A 20395-nucleotide genomic window follows, 5' to 3' on the forward strand; every position below is an offset into this window, starting at 1 on the left:
AAAAAAAAAGAAAAAAGACTATAGTCAAGTGGCACTAGATTCTCTGCCACATACCAGCTGGGTAACTCTGGCACACAACTCCTTGGACCTTGCTTTTCTCATCTATAGCCTGTGGAAAGCAAAGCCCATCTCACTGGGTTGGTGTAGGAATTAAATGAGGTAATATATGAACAAAAAAACAACCTAATCAAAAAATGGGCAGAAGATCTAAATAGACATTTCTGCAAAGAAGACATACAGCTGGCCAATAGACACATGAAAAGATGCTCAACATCGCTAATTATTAGAGAAATGAAAATCAAAATTACAGTGAGATATCACCTCACACTGGTTAGAATGGCCATCATTAAAAAGTCTAGAAATAGGGCTTCCCTGGTGGCGCAGTGGTTGAGAGTCCACCTGCCGATGCAGGGGACGCGGGTTCATGCCCCGGTCCGGGAAGATCCCACATGCCACGGAGCAGCTGGGCCCGTGAGCCATGGCCGCTGAGCCTGCGTGTCCGGAGCCTGTGCTCCACAATGGGAGAGGCCACAACAGTGAGAGGCCCACGTACCGCAAAAAAAAAAAAAAAAAAAAAGTCTAGAAATAATAAATGCTGGAGAGGGTGTGGAGAAAATGGAACCCTCCTACACTGTTGGTGGGAATGTAAATTGGTGCAGCCACTATGGAAAACAGTATGGAGGTTCCTTAAGAAACTAAAAATAGAGTTGCCATATGATCCTGCAATCCCACTCCTGGGCATATATCTGGAGAAAAATCTAATTCGAAAAGATACATGCATCCCTATGTTCACAGCAGCACTATTTACAATAGCCAAGACATGGAAGCAACCTAAATGGCCATCGACAGATGAATGGATAAAGAAGTGATACATATATACAGTGGAATACTGCTCAGCCATAAAAAAGAATGAAATAATGCCATTTGCAGCAACATGGATGGACCTAGAGATTATCATACTAAGTGAAATAAGTCAGACAAAGACAAATACTATGATATCATTTATATGTGGAATCTGAAACATGACACAAATGAACTTATTTACAAAACAGAAACAGACTCACAGACATAGAAAATAAACTTATGGTGTCCAAAGGGGAAAGGGGGGGAGGGATAAATTAGGAGTTTGGGATTAGAAGATATCAATTACTATATATAAAATAGATAAACAACAAGATCCTACTGTATGGCACAGGGAACTATATTCAATATCCTGTAATAAACCACAATGGAAAAGAATATGAAAAAGAATATATATCTGAATCACTTTTCTGTACACCAGAAAGTAACACAAGTTTGTAAATCAACTATACTTCAATAAAAAAGAAATAATAAATGAGGTAATATGTGTACCATACCTGGCCAACACTACGTGCGGGAACATTGTGGCTGCTCCTTCTCATGCCACTCTCTTTTCCAGAACTCATGGCCTTATTCTGAAAATTAACCACTCCTATGGGCCATGCACAGTGATACTTTTGGGCATGGCCCAAACACCAAATGGCCCCAGACTATTGTTCTTGGAGTTTCTGATCTACTTTTTTTTTTTTTTTTTTTTTGGTATGTGGGCCTCTCACTATTGTGGCCTCTCCCGTTGCAGAGCACAGGCTCCGGACGCACAGGCTCAGTGGCCATGGCTCACGGGCCCAGCCGCTCCACGGCATGTGGGATCTTCCCGGACGGGGGCATGAACCCGTGTCCCCTGCATCGGCAGGCGGACTCTCAACCACTGCGCCACCAGGGAAGCCCTCTGATCTACTTTTGATGGCTTTGTCTCCTTTCTATTTGTCAGGTCTAGGCTGTCACTTTCACTGTCATGAAATCCCTCTCCTTACTCTGAATTTGCTGCTTTTAAACTGCTATGGAAAGCAGGGAGTGTTAAACATACGTGCCGAAAAAAGTACACAGCACAGGCTTTGAGTGAGGGTCTAAAAGGCTCTCCTACAAGGGAGGTAGACTGGGCTTAAATATAGCATACAGTGTCTAAAGCAACTGCAGAGAGGCCTCTGGGCCTCCATTCTGGTATTCTCACGTTCAGAAGGGCTGAGATTGTTGGACATGTGAGCCTTAAGAAGCTGCTGGTATCTTTGTCTGTCTCCTTTGCCAAATAGGGAGTTCCTGGAGGGTGGTGTCTGCTCTTTCCAGGATCCCCAGTGCTTAGCACAGTGCCTGGTGTAAGAGGGCACCCAATAAATGGTTGTAGAGTGACTGACTGAACACATTTTCAGTTTACTTGGTCACCTTGGTTTTCATTGTTTTTGTCTCTAGTAGGAATGTGGTCTCAGGACCTGTGGCCACCAAATGGGCCCTACCAGGTGATGATGGGCAGTCTTGAGCTCATGTTCTTCAGTCCCATGAACGACTTTGTTCTCATTAGCTGCAGACAGGTAGCCATGATGTAATTTAAAAATCCAATTTCCTCTTTTTATTGTTTCCTTTTGCCTCCTCACTTCCTCAGGCAAGAAGGATATTTCCCTTTTATAGGCATTTCATAACCATAATAAACCATAATAAACCATAACCATAATAGTAATAAATCCTCACATCAGTAAAGCAGTTAACAGTTGGGATCACAGTCACCCTTGTTTAAGCCTCTCGACAATCCTATGAGGCCAATAAGACAGGGGTTGTCGCTTCCATTTTAGAGGTGAGGCAGCCGGGGGCTGGAGTTGTAAAGTGGCCTGCTTGAGGTCACACAGCTGGCAGAACTAAAACCAGAACCCAGGTCAGAGTGCTTGAGAATTTAGAATAGACCACCAAGGAGGGAGGAGAAGACAAAAGCGACAGGCCACGCTCGTCCTTTGCTGGAACTGAAATGAACATTTTGCCACAGGGCTATAAATAGTCCTTGCATTTGCTAGAGACTACTCTCCCCTTGGGTGGCAGGTCCAATCTCAAGAACATGCAGGGGCTTCCCTGGTGAAGCAGTGGCTGAGAGTCTGCCTGCCGATGCAGGGGACAGGGGTTCGTGCCCCCGTCCGGGAAGATCCCACATGCCGCGGAGCGGCTGGGCCCGTGAGCCATGGCCGCTGAGCCTGCGCGTCCAGAGCCTGTGCTCCGCAACGGGAGAGGCCGCAACAGTGAGAGGCCCACGTACTGCGAAAAAACCAAAACCAAAAAGAACATGCAACAACACGCTGCAAAGTTTGCACTGCAGCATTTGGATGGCAAAGATGCGGTTGTCTCCATCCCATTGTGCTCTGACCCTGACATGGGTGGAGAGGTTCTCTCCCAGGGTCTCTGCTCCGAGCAGCCCCTCCCTCCATCACACACCAGAGTTTTGATTCAGTGTGAGGACACTGAGAAGACTCTCCTCAGGACCTTCCAGGCCTGCCAGAAGAACTCCTTCCTAACCAGATAAGACTGACAGTCCTGACAGGCAGATCCATCTGATGGTCTGACACACGGAATAAACCCCCAACCAAAAACTTCTGAGAAACCACTCAGTGAATAAAGCAGCCAGCAAAGACTCTAAGAAAAAGTCCATCTGAAGATACCCAAAGTCCAAGAGGAAGAAGAAAGTGGGATGAAGAGGTGGGATGATGTCCCGTGCTGTGTAGAAGGCAAGCAGCCTGGGGCTTTGGGTCAAGAGGAAGACAGCCATGCCGTCTGTTCTGAAATAGAAACCATGCTGCTGGAAATGCCACTCAGAAAATAACCACAGTGCACAGCATGGAGGGAAATCACAGCCACGCCTCAGCTTAGGGTTTGGCTCAAATCAGAACAGGAGGGGACTTCCCTGGTGGTCCAGTGGGTAAGACTCTGTGCTCCCAATGCAGGGGGCCCAGGTTTGACTGCTGGTTGGGGAACTAGATCCCGGATGCATGCCGCACCTAAGAAGTCCACATGCCACAACTAAGAGCCTGCATGCTGCAACTAAAAGAAGATCCCTCCTGCTGCAACTAAAAGATCCTGCGTGCTGCAACTAAGACCCAGTGAAGCCAAGATAAATAAAGAAATAAATACTAAAAACAAATGAAAAAAATAGGAGGTCTGTCTGCATTTTGTGCAAACAGGAGATGGCCAGTGCTCAGTGTGGCAACTTCACAGATCATTTTTATTAATTTACTTTTCCTCAATTGATCGACAATCATCCACCATGTGCCAGCTATTTGCAAGGTCTTGGGGATATGTAGGGGGCTTCCCTGGTGGCGCAGTGGTTGAGAATCTGCCTGCTAATGCAGGGGACACAGGTTTGAGCCCTGGTCTGGGAGGATCCCACATGCCGCGGAGCAACTAGGCCTGTGAGCCACAACTACTGAGCCTGCGCGTCTGGAGCCTGTGCTCTGCAACAAGAGAGGCCGCAATAGTGAGAGGCCCGCACACCACGATGAAGAGTGGCCCCGGCTTGCCACAACTAGAGAAAGCCCTCGCACAGAAACGAAGACCCAACACAGCCAAAAATCAATAAATAAACAAATTTGGGTTTTTTTAAAAAAAAAAAAAAAACCAAAAAACCCAGCTTCTTCTCTAAAAAGTTATGTCTTCTAATTGGAGCATTATTTTCCTTTTCTAAATGGGCCATTTCTGGACCTTAGATGGTAACATGCGAAGTATTATGACTTTTGAAATAAAATGTATTAAATCAATTTGCTCCATTTTTTTTCAATTTTTCTCATGTTCCTCCTTAGATTTTCATATGGAAATACTCCTTAATTACCCTTAACTGAGACACAGGATGCTTAACACAATCTAGGAAAGTCCATCAGTTAGTAAATTCGTCAGCCCAATGGTGGTCCATTCCATCCTCAGAGACCTTACATAGACAAATAAAAAAAGGTTGCTGACATTTGCTGAGGGCTCACTGTACGTCAGCCACTATGCAAGGTGTTTTTGCTCATTTAAGCTCCACAACAATCCTATGAGACAGGTGTTATTATTATCCTCACTTTACAGATGAGAAAACTGAGGTTTAGAAAGTGTCAACAAGCCCAAATTCAGTTACTAAGCTGCAGACCAGTAGTTCAAGCCCAAGCAGACTGACTCCTGAGCACTAAGCATCACGCAGCGTCCCCTGAAATGTCAGCCTATAGCTTCTCCTTCCTCCCTGCTATTTTGAAAGGTGATCAGGCGGTTCCCACTTTGCTCCTGGGCCTTCATGAGGAAATATCCCTGGGTGACTATGGTTTCCGGTCGCTGCTCTCTCCTTACTCCTGGGCTCTTTTCAGTTTCTGCATCTCTCCTGAAATGGGGCACCAGGAGCTGAGCAGGATACCCCAGGTGGGGTCTCTCCAGCAGAGAGCAGAGGGACGACCCGCCCTAGTTGTGGACGTGCAGCCTGAGGTCACCTCGGCTCCCTGGAAGCTGTGCTCACACTGGTTACTCACGGTAACCTTGAGGTCAACTGAGACTCCAAAGTCTCTTTTGTTCTAAACGCACAGTACTCCTCAGCTATACCTCTATCATCTTGGACATAGGCAGCCCAATTTGTTCTAATATAACCTTATATTGGGACTATTAGATTTAGTCTTCCTGGATTCAATTAAACATTCCAGCTTGTTAAGGTTCTTTACACCCTGGCTATCTTCCAACATATTTCACAACTTCTAAAATTCCTATACGCCTATTTTTATAATCTCATCCAAGTTACTGAAAAAAGGTCAAAGAAAACAGAGGCCTGTGGCCCATCACTAGAGACCGCACCTAGAATAACCTCAGTCTAAGAGGAGGAGCTTATTGGGTAGACAATTCATGTAACTAGGCTCTCATTCTGTTGATTTCTCTCCTGACCCTGAGGTGGAGGAGGGTGAGCCAGGGCATCAGAATGGAAAGACATAGTCCCTGTGTTAGAACTCTTACATATGCTCAGGTTAGAATATCATGTGGAGAGGGCTTCCCTGGTGGCGCAGTGGTTGAGAGTCCACCTGCTGATGCAGCGGACACGGGTTCGTGCCCCGGTCCGGGAAGATCCCACATGCCGCGGAGTGGCTAGGCCTGTGAGCCATGGCCACTGAGCCTGCGCGTCCGGAGCCTGTGCTCTGCAATGGGAGAGGCCACAACAGTGAGAGGCCCACGTACCACAAAAAAAAAAAAAAAAAAAAGAATATCATGTGGAGAAAAGAGGATTTGACTGGGAATCAGGTGAATGGGGATGGAGCCCGGTTCTGCCATAAAACAACCCTTGGACAAGCTTCTCCACCTCTCTAGGCTTCTAGCTCCTTATCTGTAACAAGGGTACAATAGTAGGGTACAATAAAGCAAGGGTAACAATAGTAGCTTCACATGGTTATTGGAAAGATTAAGTGAGATAAGGTTTAAGAATATACTTTGTCACCTATCACACACCAGACAATTAAAAGGATTCAGTGGTAGATACTGAACAGTTGACGGTCTGTGCTAAACCTGAGTCTCTGAGCCCTGCTTACAGGGCAGGAAGGGGTCTGAGGCCTCCCGGTCTCGCCCTGGAATCTGGTGTCTCCCTCTGTGTGGTGCACACAGCACTGCTCCATTAAGCAAGGCTGGGTGGAGGAGACTTAAAACTAGCTGGCAGCGCTGAAGCAATGGTAAGACAGTGGGTTTGGTAAACTGAGGTTCCTGGTTCCTCCTACAACTGCACTGTTCTGAGTCCTGGGGTTTTAGCTCCATGGAAAGATGAAAGAGCAGTGAGAATAACACTTCTGCTTCCAACACCCCAGACTCCGGTCCACTCAAGGACCAGGCAGTGACACTGAGTGCAAGAAAACGCTTCATGAACCTCCCCAAAGACATCCATGACACAACCAAAGTGTTACTTACACAACAGAACACTTTTGCTGCCATATTCTGGTCAAACTGGCCAAGGATGATCCGCACGTCGTTGCCCTGTGGACAGAAGGACACGATGTGAAGGTGAGCGTGTGATCGGCACAGCCCAGAGGGCTCGAGGCAGCGGGCAGGGATCATTCACATGCCCCAGGCTCCCCAGCAAGAGCTCTGCCTGAGGGGGTGGGCAGGGCAAAACCTCACCCCCCAGCCCAGCCGAGCCTGGATCTATGGCTCTCTCTGGGCCCAGCTTTCCCTCAGCTACTGCTGTTGGCCCTGCGTGGTCTCGTGGGTAAACCCTGGGGCTGGAGGCTAAAGGCTCTGAGGAGCCTCATTGTCTCCCCTGCTCTCCTCCAACAAGGGCAGGCAAACGCTCCGGGGCACTGAGACAGCGTCTGCTCTCCATCCTCACTCTACACATAGGGAAACTGAGGCCAGAGGAGAGAAAGTAACTTCTAAGGTCCCCAGGGGAGTTGGCAGCGGAAACAGTTCCCAGCCAACACCCCCTCCCCCTCTAGTATTCTAGACTTTTCCACCTTTCTCGAGTCCACAGAGCTTCCCAATTAAGAAGTTTCAGAGTCTCTTTGAGTTCTCAGCTTTGTTCAAATCTCAGCTCCACTTGGGTGGCCTCAAGTGGCTCCTTTTCCCATCTTAGCCTCAATTTCCTCATCTGCAAAATGCAGATAATGGCAGTACTTAGAGGGCTGCTGAGAGGACTAAATGAGATAATCCTCATAGAGTGCTTAACATAGTTCCTGGCACAGAGTAAACACCCAGCTAGAATTAGTGTCTTATAACCTTCTCCCAACCTATTCTTCTCCCTTTATTTCAAAGGAAAATCTATATTCAAAAGCTCTATAAATGGTTACTTATTATCTTAATATCTCAATATGGTTAATAGGTATATATTGTACCATGGGTCCTATCACTCATTTATTCATTCAACAAACATTTACTGAGTGTCTGCTTGAGGCTCCCTCCTGGGTCAGGGTAAGGGGTTCTCGGTTGCTTTCTAGGGGAAGGGACCCTGCCCTGCCCCCATATAGAACAGGCAGAAGGAGGATGTACAGGTAGCCTCCAGGAAACCAGCCAGGCCCCGGCCCATACGCTTGCTCCATCCCAGTCCTGCCCTCCGCACTGACACTCAGCCCTGCAGGTGATGTTACCTTGCTGCCATTTACCCCGTCCTTTCCAGCAAGCCTCAAGGCTCTTTGATGCATAAAGAAGAGAAACATCCCTTTAAAGATCAGTTTTTAGCATCTTTCAAAATTGGAAAGTGCTGACTGGGAGGCCATTTTACTCATCATGTACTTTAGCAAAATAAAAAAGACTTGGATTCTAAAATCACCCTTCGTTTGCAAGCAAGAATGGAAAGAAGAAAAAAAATTTTCCTCTGAAAGGACTTTAAAAGATCATTAACAGAGCAGTTGAAGGAAGGCAAGCCTTTGTCATCACCATGGCTGCAATGCTATAGAAAGTTCTAAGCTGCTTCTGTTCTGTGGCCATACTCCCGGGCACACTCCAGGGTCTTTCTGCTTGTTTGTTGAATTTTTTATAGCATTTCTTGCTGCTAATAGTATTCACCTACCCATATCCATCCATCCATCCATCCATCCATCCATCCATCCATCCATCCATCCAGCAAACATTTATGGAGCATCTACTTTGTGCCAAGCCCTGTGTTGCTAAACACGGTATAGTAGAAACAGCTTATTGGATTTTGGAGTCAGAGAGACCTGGGTTCACATCCCAGCTCCGGCACTGACCAGCTACATGACCCTGGGTCTTAATGTCCTGGAGCCTCAATCTCCTCATCTCTGAAATGGGGATAATATTCCCTGCCTGACCCAGTGGTTGTAGGATTCATGGTAATGAAACCCACCCACTGGCTTCCATGGTGCTCTCTCCTGGCTCCCTCCTGCCTCCTGGTCATTCCTGCTCAGACTCTCAATCAGCTCCTCGTCTTTCTGCCCATCCCTAATGCTGGTGTTCCATACAGTTCTGCCCTCATCACTCTCCCTGGGCAATCTCATTCATGACCCCAGCCACAACTCCCCTCTGAGCATTGTGGACTCCCAAGTCTCTCTCCCCAGCCCAGACTTTTCTCCAGTTGCCCCCTGGACACCTCCACTTGGATTCTCTCAACATGCCCCAAGTTGAACTCCTCATCATTCCCAACATGCCTACTTCCTCCTCCTATATTGTCCATCTCTAGAACAGAGTTGTCAACCTCCTACTCCCTAAGATCATAAACTTGGGAGCCATTCTAGATTCACTCCTCTCCTCATCTTAGCCATAACCATGGCCTGTTGGTTCTGTCTGCTCACTAGCTTCCTGAATCGCCCCCATGTCTCCAGCCCCATTGCCCTGGGTTTAGCCACCATCACTCCCTACGTGGTGAACCACTACAGCCTCCCAGCTGGATCCCTGCCTTTAGTCCTGCTCCATCCACCCAGTCTCCAGAAAGCACACAAGGGGATCATTCCAAGATTGAAATTTGATTATGTAAAATCTTTCCATGGCTCCTGGAGCTTTACAGATCAAACTCTGAGCTCCTTGGAACATTCCAAATTTTTTACCAACTCACTCCTGCTCATTTCTCTAATCACATTTTTTGCTACTCCTTCACAGCAGGGAGAATGAACTACCTGCAGTTCTCTTAAATGGTCTGCCATTCACTCCTTCATTCATTCACTCATTCATTCATTCACTTTCTCACTCTGTCCCCTTTCTTTCTTTCTACAAGTTCATTCATCCAGAATGCCATTCCCTCCCACCCTACACGCTGTGCCTGGAGAGCTGCTACTCCCCCTTCCTGCCTTAGCTCAGGCATTCCTACTCTGAGAAACCATCTCTGTCCCATTAGGCTTGGTGGTCATTTGCTCCTCTGTGGGCCCAGAGCACTCTGTGCTTCCCTCTATCATGGCCTGAGTCTACTTGTTTGTTTTCCCCATTGGACTGAGGATAACTTGATCCATCTCTGGGTCTCCAGCTCCCAGAACAAGGCATGACACATATATCAATAAATAGGTATTAAATGTGTGATTAAGTGAATGAATGCTGTGTGAAGCACAAGCACAATGCCTGGCCCACATTGGCTATTCAATATCTGCTGGTTATTATCATCAACTGCACTAATATCCTGCTAGCCTAGGGCCTAGGTACTGGTTGGGTTCACCATGTTCATTTCTTGAATGGACCGAGGGACTCGCATCTTCATGGTTGACCACCTGACCACCTGCTAACAGATAAATAAACAGCTCTGCCACTTGTGGACCATTTAGTGTCTCTGTTGCCATGACAACCAAGTTGCATTGACTACTTGGTTCTATGCTCCCAAACTTTTAGGACTGGATGGGGGCCCAAGGGATCGCTGATCTTGTTAACCCCTTCCCAGAGAGGCAAAAATCTTTCCCAAATCCAGCACAGCACCCCAAAACCAGCAATCTTGCCTTGGTGTCCCCTGACCATTAGAGGGTCCTGGAGAAAGAGCCTATCCGGGGCCAGGTTATGCCTGATGCAGGAAGCTATTCACACCCACTCTGACTCTAGACAGTGAGTAAGAAGGGCAAGATGCTGCAAAGCCTGGGAGAAAAGAGGACGAGCCAGCACTCAGTGCAGGTGGAGCCTGGATCCCAGGGTAGGGAGAGGATAATGGGAAATATGACTGGACTGGGATCCTTAGGGGGCCCATGAGAGCAGCATAAAGAGTTGAAGGTGCTTCTCAAAATGGGATATGTGTACTCCCAGGGCAGAGGAGTTCTCCTGAGAGTATGAAAAGTGCGGATATGCCTGGTTCTTCTTTCTGGAGTAGCAATTTATTGGAAGATTCAGGGGTGAAGGGAAACATTTTGGATCGGGGGAATCTTAAAAGTTTTTAACACACCCACACTCTCACAAAAGTTCCAGAATCACACTTTTCAATGTTGCATAACTTGTATGTTTTCCTTAAAATCCAGAGAGAGGAAAGAGACTTTGTGTTGGCAGTGGACCCTGCTTCTGGCCAAGCCCGCCCACCTCCCTACCAGGGGTATCAGTGCACTCTCCTCTATGGCTGAAAGGGCTTTGGGGCAGTTGAAGGACTGCCAGGGGTAGGGGAGGACAGCCATGACCATCTCTAAGGATGACAGTGCAGAATGGTGCTGTGATGTTAGAGCTGGAACGTGGCAGAGGGCAGGGTCTCAAAAAGCCCTGCCATGGACTCTTGGCTCTGCAGGGGGCCGCCTGGAGTGAAAGTAGATGTCCCGAGATCAGACAAATGACAGCTTCTTCTTAGAGGGCTAGATCTAAGGTAATGGATGGTAGCAGAGACCTATGTTCACACCCTCAACAGGCCACACCCATGGGGGGCAAAAATGGAAGGGAACAGCCATGGGGCAGGAGGCCTGGGGAGGGGTACTCAGTCCAAACCCTGGGTGGATTTCCCTTCCTCTTCCCTGGCCCCTCTCATCTGTTGTCTAGGACCTCTTTGTCTCTGGGGCCCTTAAAGGGAGCTAAAATCTCACATATAAAAAATGACACTTAAGAAGGATGACTCAATTCAAAGCACTACTGTATAAACCCCCACTTTACACGGGATCCTAGCAGAGTCAAAATAAATGACAGCTCCCGAGCTCTTTCTAGCCACTGCCCTAGGAGGTACGTGCTATAATTATGCTCACTCTGGATAGTTTCATGAGCAAACTGAGGCCCAAAGACTTAAGCAACTTTCCTAGGCACAGCAGACACTGTTGGTCCTGCTGGATCCCCTCCTCGGGGCTAGTGCACCCAACCCAGCTGCAGCGATGGTGGGCTGCCACCAGCTCCCTCCCTTCTCTGGAGAACTTCCCTCAGCCAAGGGGAGCTTCCTGGCCCTAGAAGGCCATGTTGTGCCCCACATCCCATAGCAGCCAGTGACTGACTCACATGGGTAGAAAACTCCAGCCCCCTTGCTGAAAGGTGGGACCAGCTCTGTGGTGCAGACTGTGCTCCAGAGATGCGATGAGGCCAGGTTAAACCCATCTCCAGCCAAAAGGCATTCTGGCCTAGCTCCCCTCTTGCCTTATCCTGCTTCTCTCCCCTTCTCCTGAGCCCACTCTCAATAAATCTCTTTCACAAGAATCCCAGGCTCTGTTTCTAGGGAGTTCAACCTAAGACACCAGGTCACAGGGATAAGAAGTGGTGACTCTGGCCTCGACCCAATGTGGGTCTGGCCCCAGAGCCCAAGCATTTGACCACTCACTCCTATATATTACCTCCCACGCTGAGAAGGCCAACCCCACCAGGCCTGGGCTGCTGGGGCTCAGTACCGAGTCTGCAGCAATGACTCATGGAGAAAAGTCCTATGGATTTTGAGGTCAAAGGACCTGAGCAGCAAGTGTAACCCTGAGACATTAAGACAGCTGATGTGCATTTAAAAGAGCAGGAAAGCAGAAGGCAACCCATCTTGCTTCCCTGTGACAGCAGTGTGGGGTCCTGCTAGAAGATCAAGGTTGACCCTGACACTGACCTCCTGCCATCTCTGCATCTGTCTCAGCCTACGTTTAATAGCTTCCTGGTTTCCTACAGACGCACACTACCCCACTATCCCACTGGGCTGCTGAAAAATCAAATGAAACCATGTTCAACGTTGTAGAAAGGGGTAAGGTGCAATGAGCCCCAAGGTGGCTGAGCTATTAGAGGCCGGCCATGATGCAGGCTGGGAGGTGCCCCTGACCTGGAGCAGTGGGCACTGGTGAAGTGGTGAGAAGCCCAGGCCTGCTCCGACTCCCCCACTTTGGTCGTGAGACCTGGGGTAAGCCTGAGAGGGTTAGCAAAGATGTTTTCCAAAGTCCCTCTTGGCTCTGACAGACTGATTCCACACCCAGAATGAGTATTCTCTTTTATTTAGCTAAAATTAATCTTTCTTAGACTTGTTTTTTTTTCTTCTCCAGAAGTGTCCCTAAAAGCAGAGAAGCAGGAGACATATACTCTTAAGGACGGGAGTGAAAAACAGTACAGCCCATAGCAGCCCACTGGCAAAGCATGGCATTTCTTTAAAGTTTATTATTTTATCTTGAAAATTCATGTATATTTAGCCTTCCAATAACATATCTATGTTTATCTTAAGATAAAAATAATGCTTTTTCTTCCCATGTCTCTGAGCAAAACTGGCCTGCTGGGAAGATGCACTACATTTATCCTGTAGCTTTGCATCCCCTTGGGGTGCTGGTATGAACCTCAGGTTCAGGCAGTCAGGCTGGATTCCTGGCCCGTGGGGGGGCAGGTAATTCCCACTAGGACTTTCCCATGAAGCAAAGTGGGGAACAGTTCCCCTCAAGACCTATCTTTGTGGTCTTCCTGTAATAGAATAATGGCTCCCCAAAGATGTCCATGTTCTAATCCCTGGAACCTGTGAATATGCTGTGTGACATAGCAAGGGGGAATTAACATTGCAGATGGAATTAAGGTTGCTAATCAGCTGACTTATAAAATAGGGAGATTTTCCTGGAGTCTGAATCCTGAATGATGGCTTGGGGGCTGCTCCACAGAAGGCCAATAAAGCAACTGAAATTGACAGGGACAGAGTAAAGGGACAAAGCAAATGATTAAATAGTTAATCCCACTAAGAGATCATGAGTAAAAGAAAAAAGTATGGGGGACCCCTGTAAGTGAATAATCACTCAAGGAAGCAGGCTTGCCTAGCAACAAAACCATGCAATAGAAGCATGAGACATGCCCCAAAACAATAAAACAATGGTGGAATGAGACCTACATCCTGCCCAGGGAGGTCAGTAAGTTAATGACTCCTAGGACATGCTCCTCTGTGCACACTAAAAACAAAAATATAGGCAATGTTGGACCAGAGTCTGGCTTGGCACAGCCATGTGGCTAACAGGGTCTGGGTGCTCCAGACGGGTGTCAGGCCTGTGCCTCTGAGGTGGGAGAGCCGAGTTCAGGACACTGGACCACCAGAGACCTCCCGGCTCCACATAATATCAAATGGCAAAAGCTCTCCCAGAGATCTCCATCTCAATGCCAAGACCCAGCTCCACTCAACGACCAGCAAGCTACAGTGCTGGACACCCCATGCCAAACAACTAGCAAGACAGGAACACAACACCACCCAGTAGCAGAGAGGCTGCCTAAAATCATAATAAGGTCACAGACACCCCAAAACACACCACCAGACGTGGTCCTGCCCACCAGAAAGACAAGATCCAGCCTCATCCACTAGAACACAGGCACCAGTCCCCTATACTAGAAAGCCTACACAACCCACTGAACCAACCTTAGCCACTGGGGGCAGACACCAAAAACAAAGGGAACTACGAACCTGCAGCCAGCGAAACGGAGACCCCAAACACAGTAAGTTAAGCAAAATGAGAAGACAGAGAAACACACAGCAGATGAAGGAGCAAGACAAAAATCCACAAGACCAAACAAATGAAGAGGAAATAGGCAGTCTACCTGAAAAAGAATTCAGAGTAATGATAGTAAAGATGATCCAAAATTGTGGAAATAGCATGGAGAAAATACAAGAAACGTTTAACAAGGACCTAGAAGAACTAAAGAGCAAACAAACAATGATAACAACACAATAAATGAAATTAAAAATTCTCTAGAAGGAATCAATAGCAGAATAACTGAGGCAGAAGAACGGATAAGTGACCTGGAAGATAAAATAGTGGAAATAACTACCATAGAGCTGAATAAAGAAAAAAGAATGAAAAGAATTGAGGACAGTTTCAGAGACGTCTGGGACAACATTAAACGCACCAACATTAGAATTATAGGGGTCCCAGAAGGAGAAGAGAAAAAGAAAGGGACTGAGAAAATATCTGAAGACATTATACTTGAAAACTTCCCTAATATGGGAAAGGAAATAGTCAAGTCCAGGAAGCACAGAGAGTCTCTACAGGATAAAACAAGGAGAAAACACCAAGACACATATTAATCAAACTATCAAAAATTAAACACAAAGAAAAAATATTAAAAGCAGCAAGGGAAAAACAACAAATAACATACAAGGGAATCCCCATAAGGTGAACAGCTGATCTTTCAGCAGAAACTTTGCAAGCCAGAAGGGAGTGGCAGGTCATATTTAAACTGATGAAGGGGAAAAATCTACAACCAAGATTACTCTACCCAGCAAGGATCTCATTCAGATTCAACGGAGAAATTAAAACCTTTACAGACAAGCAAAAGCTAAGAGAATTCAGCACCACCAAACCAGCTTTACAAATGCTAAAGGAACTTCTCTAGGCAGGAAACACAGGAGAAGGAAAAGACCTACAATAACAAACCCAAAACAATTAAGAAAATGGTAACAGGAACATACATTATCAATAACTACCTTAAATGTAAATGGATTAAATGCTCCAACCAAAAGACATAGACTGGCGGAATGGATACAAAAACATGACCTGTATTTATGCTGCCTACAAGAGACCCACTTCAGACCTAGGGACACATACAGACTAAAAGTGAGGAGATGGAAAATGATATTCTATGGAAATGAAATCAAAACAATGCTGGAGTAGCAATTCTCATATCAGACAAAATAGACTTTAAAATAAAGACTATTACAAGAGACAAAGAAGGACACTACATAATGATCAAAGGATCAATCCAAGAAGAAGATAACAATTGTAAATATTTAGGCACCCAACATAGGAGCACCTAATACGTAAGGCAAATGGTAACAGCCATAAAAGAGGAAATCGACAGCAACACAATCACAGTAGGGGACTTTCACAACCCACTTTCACCAATGGACAGATCATCCAAAATGAAAATAAATAAGGAAACACAAGCTTTAAATGATACATTAAATAAGATGGACTTAATTGATATTTATAGGACATTCCATCCAAAACCAACAGAATACACCCTCTTCTCAAGTGCTCACAGAACATTCTCCAGGATAGATCATATCTTGGGACACAAATCAAGCCTTGGTAAATTTAAGAAAATTGAAATCGTAACACATATCTTTTGCAACCACAACCCTATGAGGCTAGATATCAATTACAGGAAAAAATCTGTAAAAAGTACAAACACATGGAGGCTAAACAACACACTACTAAATAACCAAGAGACCACTGAAGAAATCAAAGAGGAAATCAAAAAATACCTAGAAACAAATGACAATGAAAACACAATGACCCAAAACCTATGGGATGCAGCAAAAGCAGTTCTAACAGGGAAGTTTATAGCAATACAATCCTACCTCAAGAAACAAGAAACATCTCAAATAAACAACCTAAACTTACACCTAAAACAATTAGAGAAAGAAGAACAAAAAAACCCCAAACTTAGCAGAAGGAAAGAAAGCATAAAGATCAGATCAGAAATAAATGAAAAAGAAATGAAGGAAACAATAGCTAAGATCAGTAAAACTAAAAGCCGGTTCTTTGATAAGAAAAAAACAATTGATAAACCACTAGGCAGACTCATCAAGAAAAAAAGGGAGAAGACTCAAATCTATAGAATTAGAAATGAAAAAGGAAAAGTAACAACTGACACTGCAGAAATACAAAGGATTGTGAGAGATTACTACAAGCAACTATATGCCAAAAAAATGGACAACCTGGAAGAAATGGACAAATTCTTAGAAAAGCACAACCTTCTGAGACTGAACCAGGAAGAAATAGAAAATATAAATAGACCAATCATAAGCACTGAAATTGAAACTGTGATTAAAAATCTTCCAACAAACAAAAGCCCAGGACTAGATGGCTTCACAGATGAATTCTACCAAACATTTAGAGAAGAGCTAGCACCCATCCTTCTCAAACTCTTCCAAAATATAGCAGAGCGAGGAACACTCCCAAACTCATTCTATGAGGCCACCATCACCCTCATACAAAACCATACAAAGATCACAAAGAAAGAAAACTACAGGCCAATATCACTGATGAACATAGAAGCAAAAATCCTCAACAAAATACTAGCAAACAGAATCCAACAGCACATTAAAAGGATCACACACCATGACTAAGTGTGGTTTATCTGAGGAATCCAAGGATTCTTCAATATATGCAAATCAATCAATGTGATACACCACATCAACAAATTAAAGGAGAAAAACCATATGATAATCTCAGTAGATACAGAAAAAGCTTTCAACAAGATTCAATACCCATTTATGATAAAAACCCTCCAGAAAGTAGGCATAGAGGGAACTTACCTCAACATAGTAAAGGCTATATATGACCAACCCAGAGCCAAAATCTTTCTCAACGGTGAAAAATGAAACCATTTCCTCTAAGATCAGGAACAAGACTAAGTTGTCCACTGTTACCACTCTTATTCAACATAGTTTTGGAAGTTTTAGCCACAGCAATCAGAGAAGAAAAAGAAATAAAAGGAATCCAAATCAGAAAAGAAGAAGTAAAGTTGTCACTGTTTGCAGATGACATGATTCTATACATAGAGAATCCTAAAGATGCTACCAGAAAACTACTAGAGCTAATCAATGAATTTGGCAAAGTAGCAGGATACAAAATTAATGCACAGAAATCTCTTGCATTCCTATACACTAATGATGAAAAATCTGAATGAGAAATTAAGGAAACACTCCCATTTACCACTGCAACAAAAAGAATAAAATACCTCGGAATAAACCTACCTAAGGAGACAAAAGACCTGTATGCAGAAAAGTATAAGACACTGATGAAAGAAATTAAAGATGATACAAACAGATGGAGAGATATACCATGTTCTTGGATTGGAAGAATCAACATTGTGAAAATGACTCTGCTACCCAAAGCAATCTACAGATTCAATGCAATCCCTATGAAACTACCAATGGCATTTTTCAGAGAACTGGAACAAAAAATTTCACAATTTGTATGGAAACACAAAAGACCCAAATAGCCAAAGCAATCTTGACAAAGAAAAATGGAGCTGGAGGAATCAGGCTCCTGGACTTCAGACTATACTACAAAGCTACAGTAATCTAAACAGTATGGTACTGGCACAAAAACAGAAATATAGATCTATGGAACAGGACAGAAAGCCCAGAGATAAACCCATGCACATATGGTCACCTTATTTTTGATAAAGGAGGCAAGAATATACAATGGAGAAAAGACAGCCTCTTCAATAAGTCGTGCTGGGAAAACTGGACAGCTACATGTAAAAGAATGAAATTAGAACACTCCCTAACATCATACAGAAAAATAAACTCAAAATGGGTTAAAGACCTAAATGTAAGGCCAGACACTATAAAACTCTTGGAGGAAAACATAGGCAGAACACTCTATGACATAAATCACGACACGATCCTTTTTGATCCACCTTCTAGAGAAATGGAAATAATAACAAAAATAAACGTATGGCACCTAATGACACTTAAAAGCTTTTGCACAGCACAGGAAAACATAAACAAGACAAAAAGACAACCCTCAGAATGGGAGAAAATATTTGCAAATAAAGTAACTGACAAAGGATTAATCCCCCAAATTTACAAGCAGCTCATGCAGCTCAATATGAAAAAAACAAACAACCCAGTCCAAAAATGGGCAGAAGACCTAAATAGACATTTCTCCAAAGAAGATAAACAGACTGCCAACAAACACATGAAAGGATGCTCAACATCACCAATCATTAGAGAAATACAAATCAAAACTACAATGAGGTATCACCTCACACCAGTCAAAATGGCCATCATCAAAAAATCTACAAACAATAAATGCTGGAGAGGGTGTGGAGAAAAGAGAACCCTCTTGCACTGTTGGTGGGAATGTAAATTGATATAGCCACTATGGAGAACAGTATGAAGGTTCCTTAAAAAACTAAAAATAGAACTACCATACGACCCAGCAATCCCACTACTGGGCATATATCCTGAGAAAACCATAATTCAAAAAGAGACATGTACCACAATGTTCACTTCAGCACTATTTACAATAGCCAGGACATGGAAACAACCTAAGTGTCCATCGACAGATGAATGGATAAAGAAGATGTGGCACATATATACAATGGAATATTACTCAGCCATAAAAAGAAGCGAAATGGAGTTATTTGTAGTGAGGTGGATGGACCTAGAGACTGTCATACAGAGTGAAGTAAGTCAGAAAGGGAAAAACGAATACTGTATGCTAACACATATATATGGAATCTAAAAAAAAAAAAATGGTTCTGAAGAACCTAGGAGCAGGACAGGAATAAAGACGCAGAGGTAGAAAATGGACTTGAGGACACGGGGAGCTGGGATGAAGTGAGAGAGTGGCATGGACATATATACACTGCCAAATGTAAAACTGATAGCTAATGGGAAGCAGTCACATAGCACAGGGAGATCAGCTCAGTGCTTTGCGACCACCTAGAGGGGTGGGATTGTGGGGGTGGGAGGGAGACGCAAGAGGGAGGAGATATGGGGATGTATGTATATGTATAGCTGATTCACTTTGTTATAAAGCAGAAAGTAACACACCATTGTAAAGCAATTATACTCCAATAAAAATGTTAAATATATATATATATAGGGAAAAGATGACATTATACTGAAACCTGAGATAATCTACCATAGTTTAGTATATTTTACCGCCTTTTTGCTCATTTTCATAGCACCACGACAGTCCCAGTTTGACCATGTAGGACAAGAAAACTCCCTTACCTGACGTGGAGGAGGAACGTGATGATGGAAGCTTGACGTCTACTCAAGAACGAGGAAGATGGGGGCCTTGTTCACCTCCCCACTTTTCCTTTGATTATAAAACCTTGGCCACTAAGTTCTCGGCATGGCACTCCCTTGCCTTCCTGTTTGTATCTCTCACAGTGCTCTATACTAATAAACTCTTTCCTTACCTGTCATTCTGCCTCTTGTTGAATTCTTTCTATGCCTAGACAGAAGAACCTATGCTCTACTAAGGCCTGGAATGCATTCTGTGGTTTCAAAACGAACAGAGGCGCACGTCTCGAGCCTGGCGCTTACCCCCATAAAGCCTGGTGCTTCAGTGTGGGCACCATGGGAATACCCAGGACTCTTCGAAGGATGGCCTCCCAGCCCAGACTGGCAACAGTTAACATTAAAGGCCCCTGACTGAAACAGGACCAGAATGAGCTTAAAGGCCTGGGGTCTTCATCACACAGAGATGGTTTTATTCCTGACTTTCTTTTAGACAAACTTTGATACATATCTGCTAAATCAGCCTGATTAATTCCATTATTCAGTTCCTCTATGTTCTTGCTTATTTTTGCCTGGCTGATCTGTCCAAGACTGCGAGACAGACGCTGTGGCTCCCAATACTATTGTGTTTGTGTCAATTCTCCTTTGTATTTTAACAGGATTTTCTTTATATATTTCAGTGAGATGTAATTTATAGCAATAATGGTCCAAGAGTGTGCTATTCTCAGGGAGAACTGTACCCTTATCTATAGAAAACGACTTCCTTAATGTTGTTTAACACCTGTACCTTGAATTCTCTTTATTGTAATGTGAACACTGGATCCTTGCTGCAGTTTGGTTTGCTTGGTATACTTTTCCCTGACTTTTACCTTTGACCTTTCTGTGTCACTGTGTTGTAAATATAACTACAGTTAGTTCTTCAAAACACAATCTGAAAGTCTTTGCCTCTTCATAGGGAGTTTGACCTATTTGAATTTATGGTCAGAATGACTATATTTGGTCTGCAGTTTTAGTTTATACTTTCTGGTTTTCATATTTGCTTTCTGTTTTTTGATA

General features: G+C 44.5%; 1 protein-coding gene across 2 annotated transcripts in view; it reads right to left on the reverse strand.

The window, feature by feature from the left end:
- Positions 1–20395, reverse strand: part of GABBR2 (gamma-aminobutyric acid type B receptor subunit 2) — a 369318-nt gene that overhangs the window by 164585 nt on the left and 184338 nt on the right. For both annotated transcript variants that reach the window (XM_004271474.3, XM_049711134.1), the window contains exon 5: positions 6736–6801. In XM_004271474.3, coding sequence (XP_004271522.1) covers positions 6736–6801 — 66 coding nt within the window. The remainder of the gene's footprint in view (positions 1–6735; positions 6802–20395) is intronic.

Source organism: Orcinus orca, chromosome 6 (assembly GCF_937001465.1).
Source record: "Orcinus orca chromosome 6, mOrcOrc1.1, whole genome shotgun sequence".
In the NCBI taxonomy this organism is placed as follows: domain Eukaryota; kingdom Metazoa; phylum Chordata; class Mammalia; order Artiodactyla; family Delphinidae; genus Orcinus; species Orcinus orca.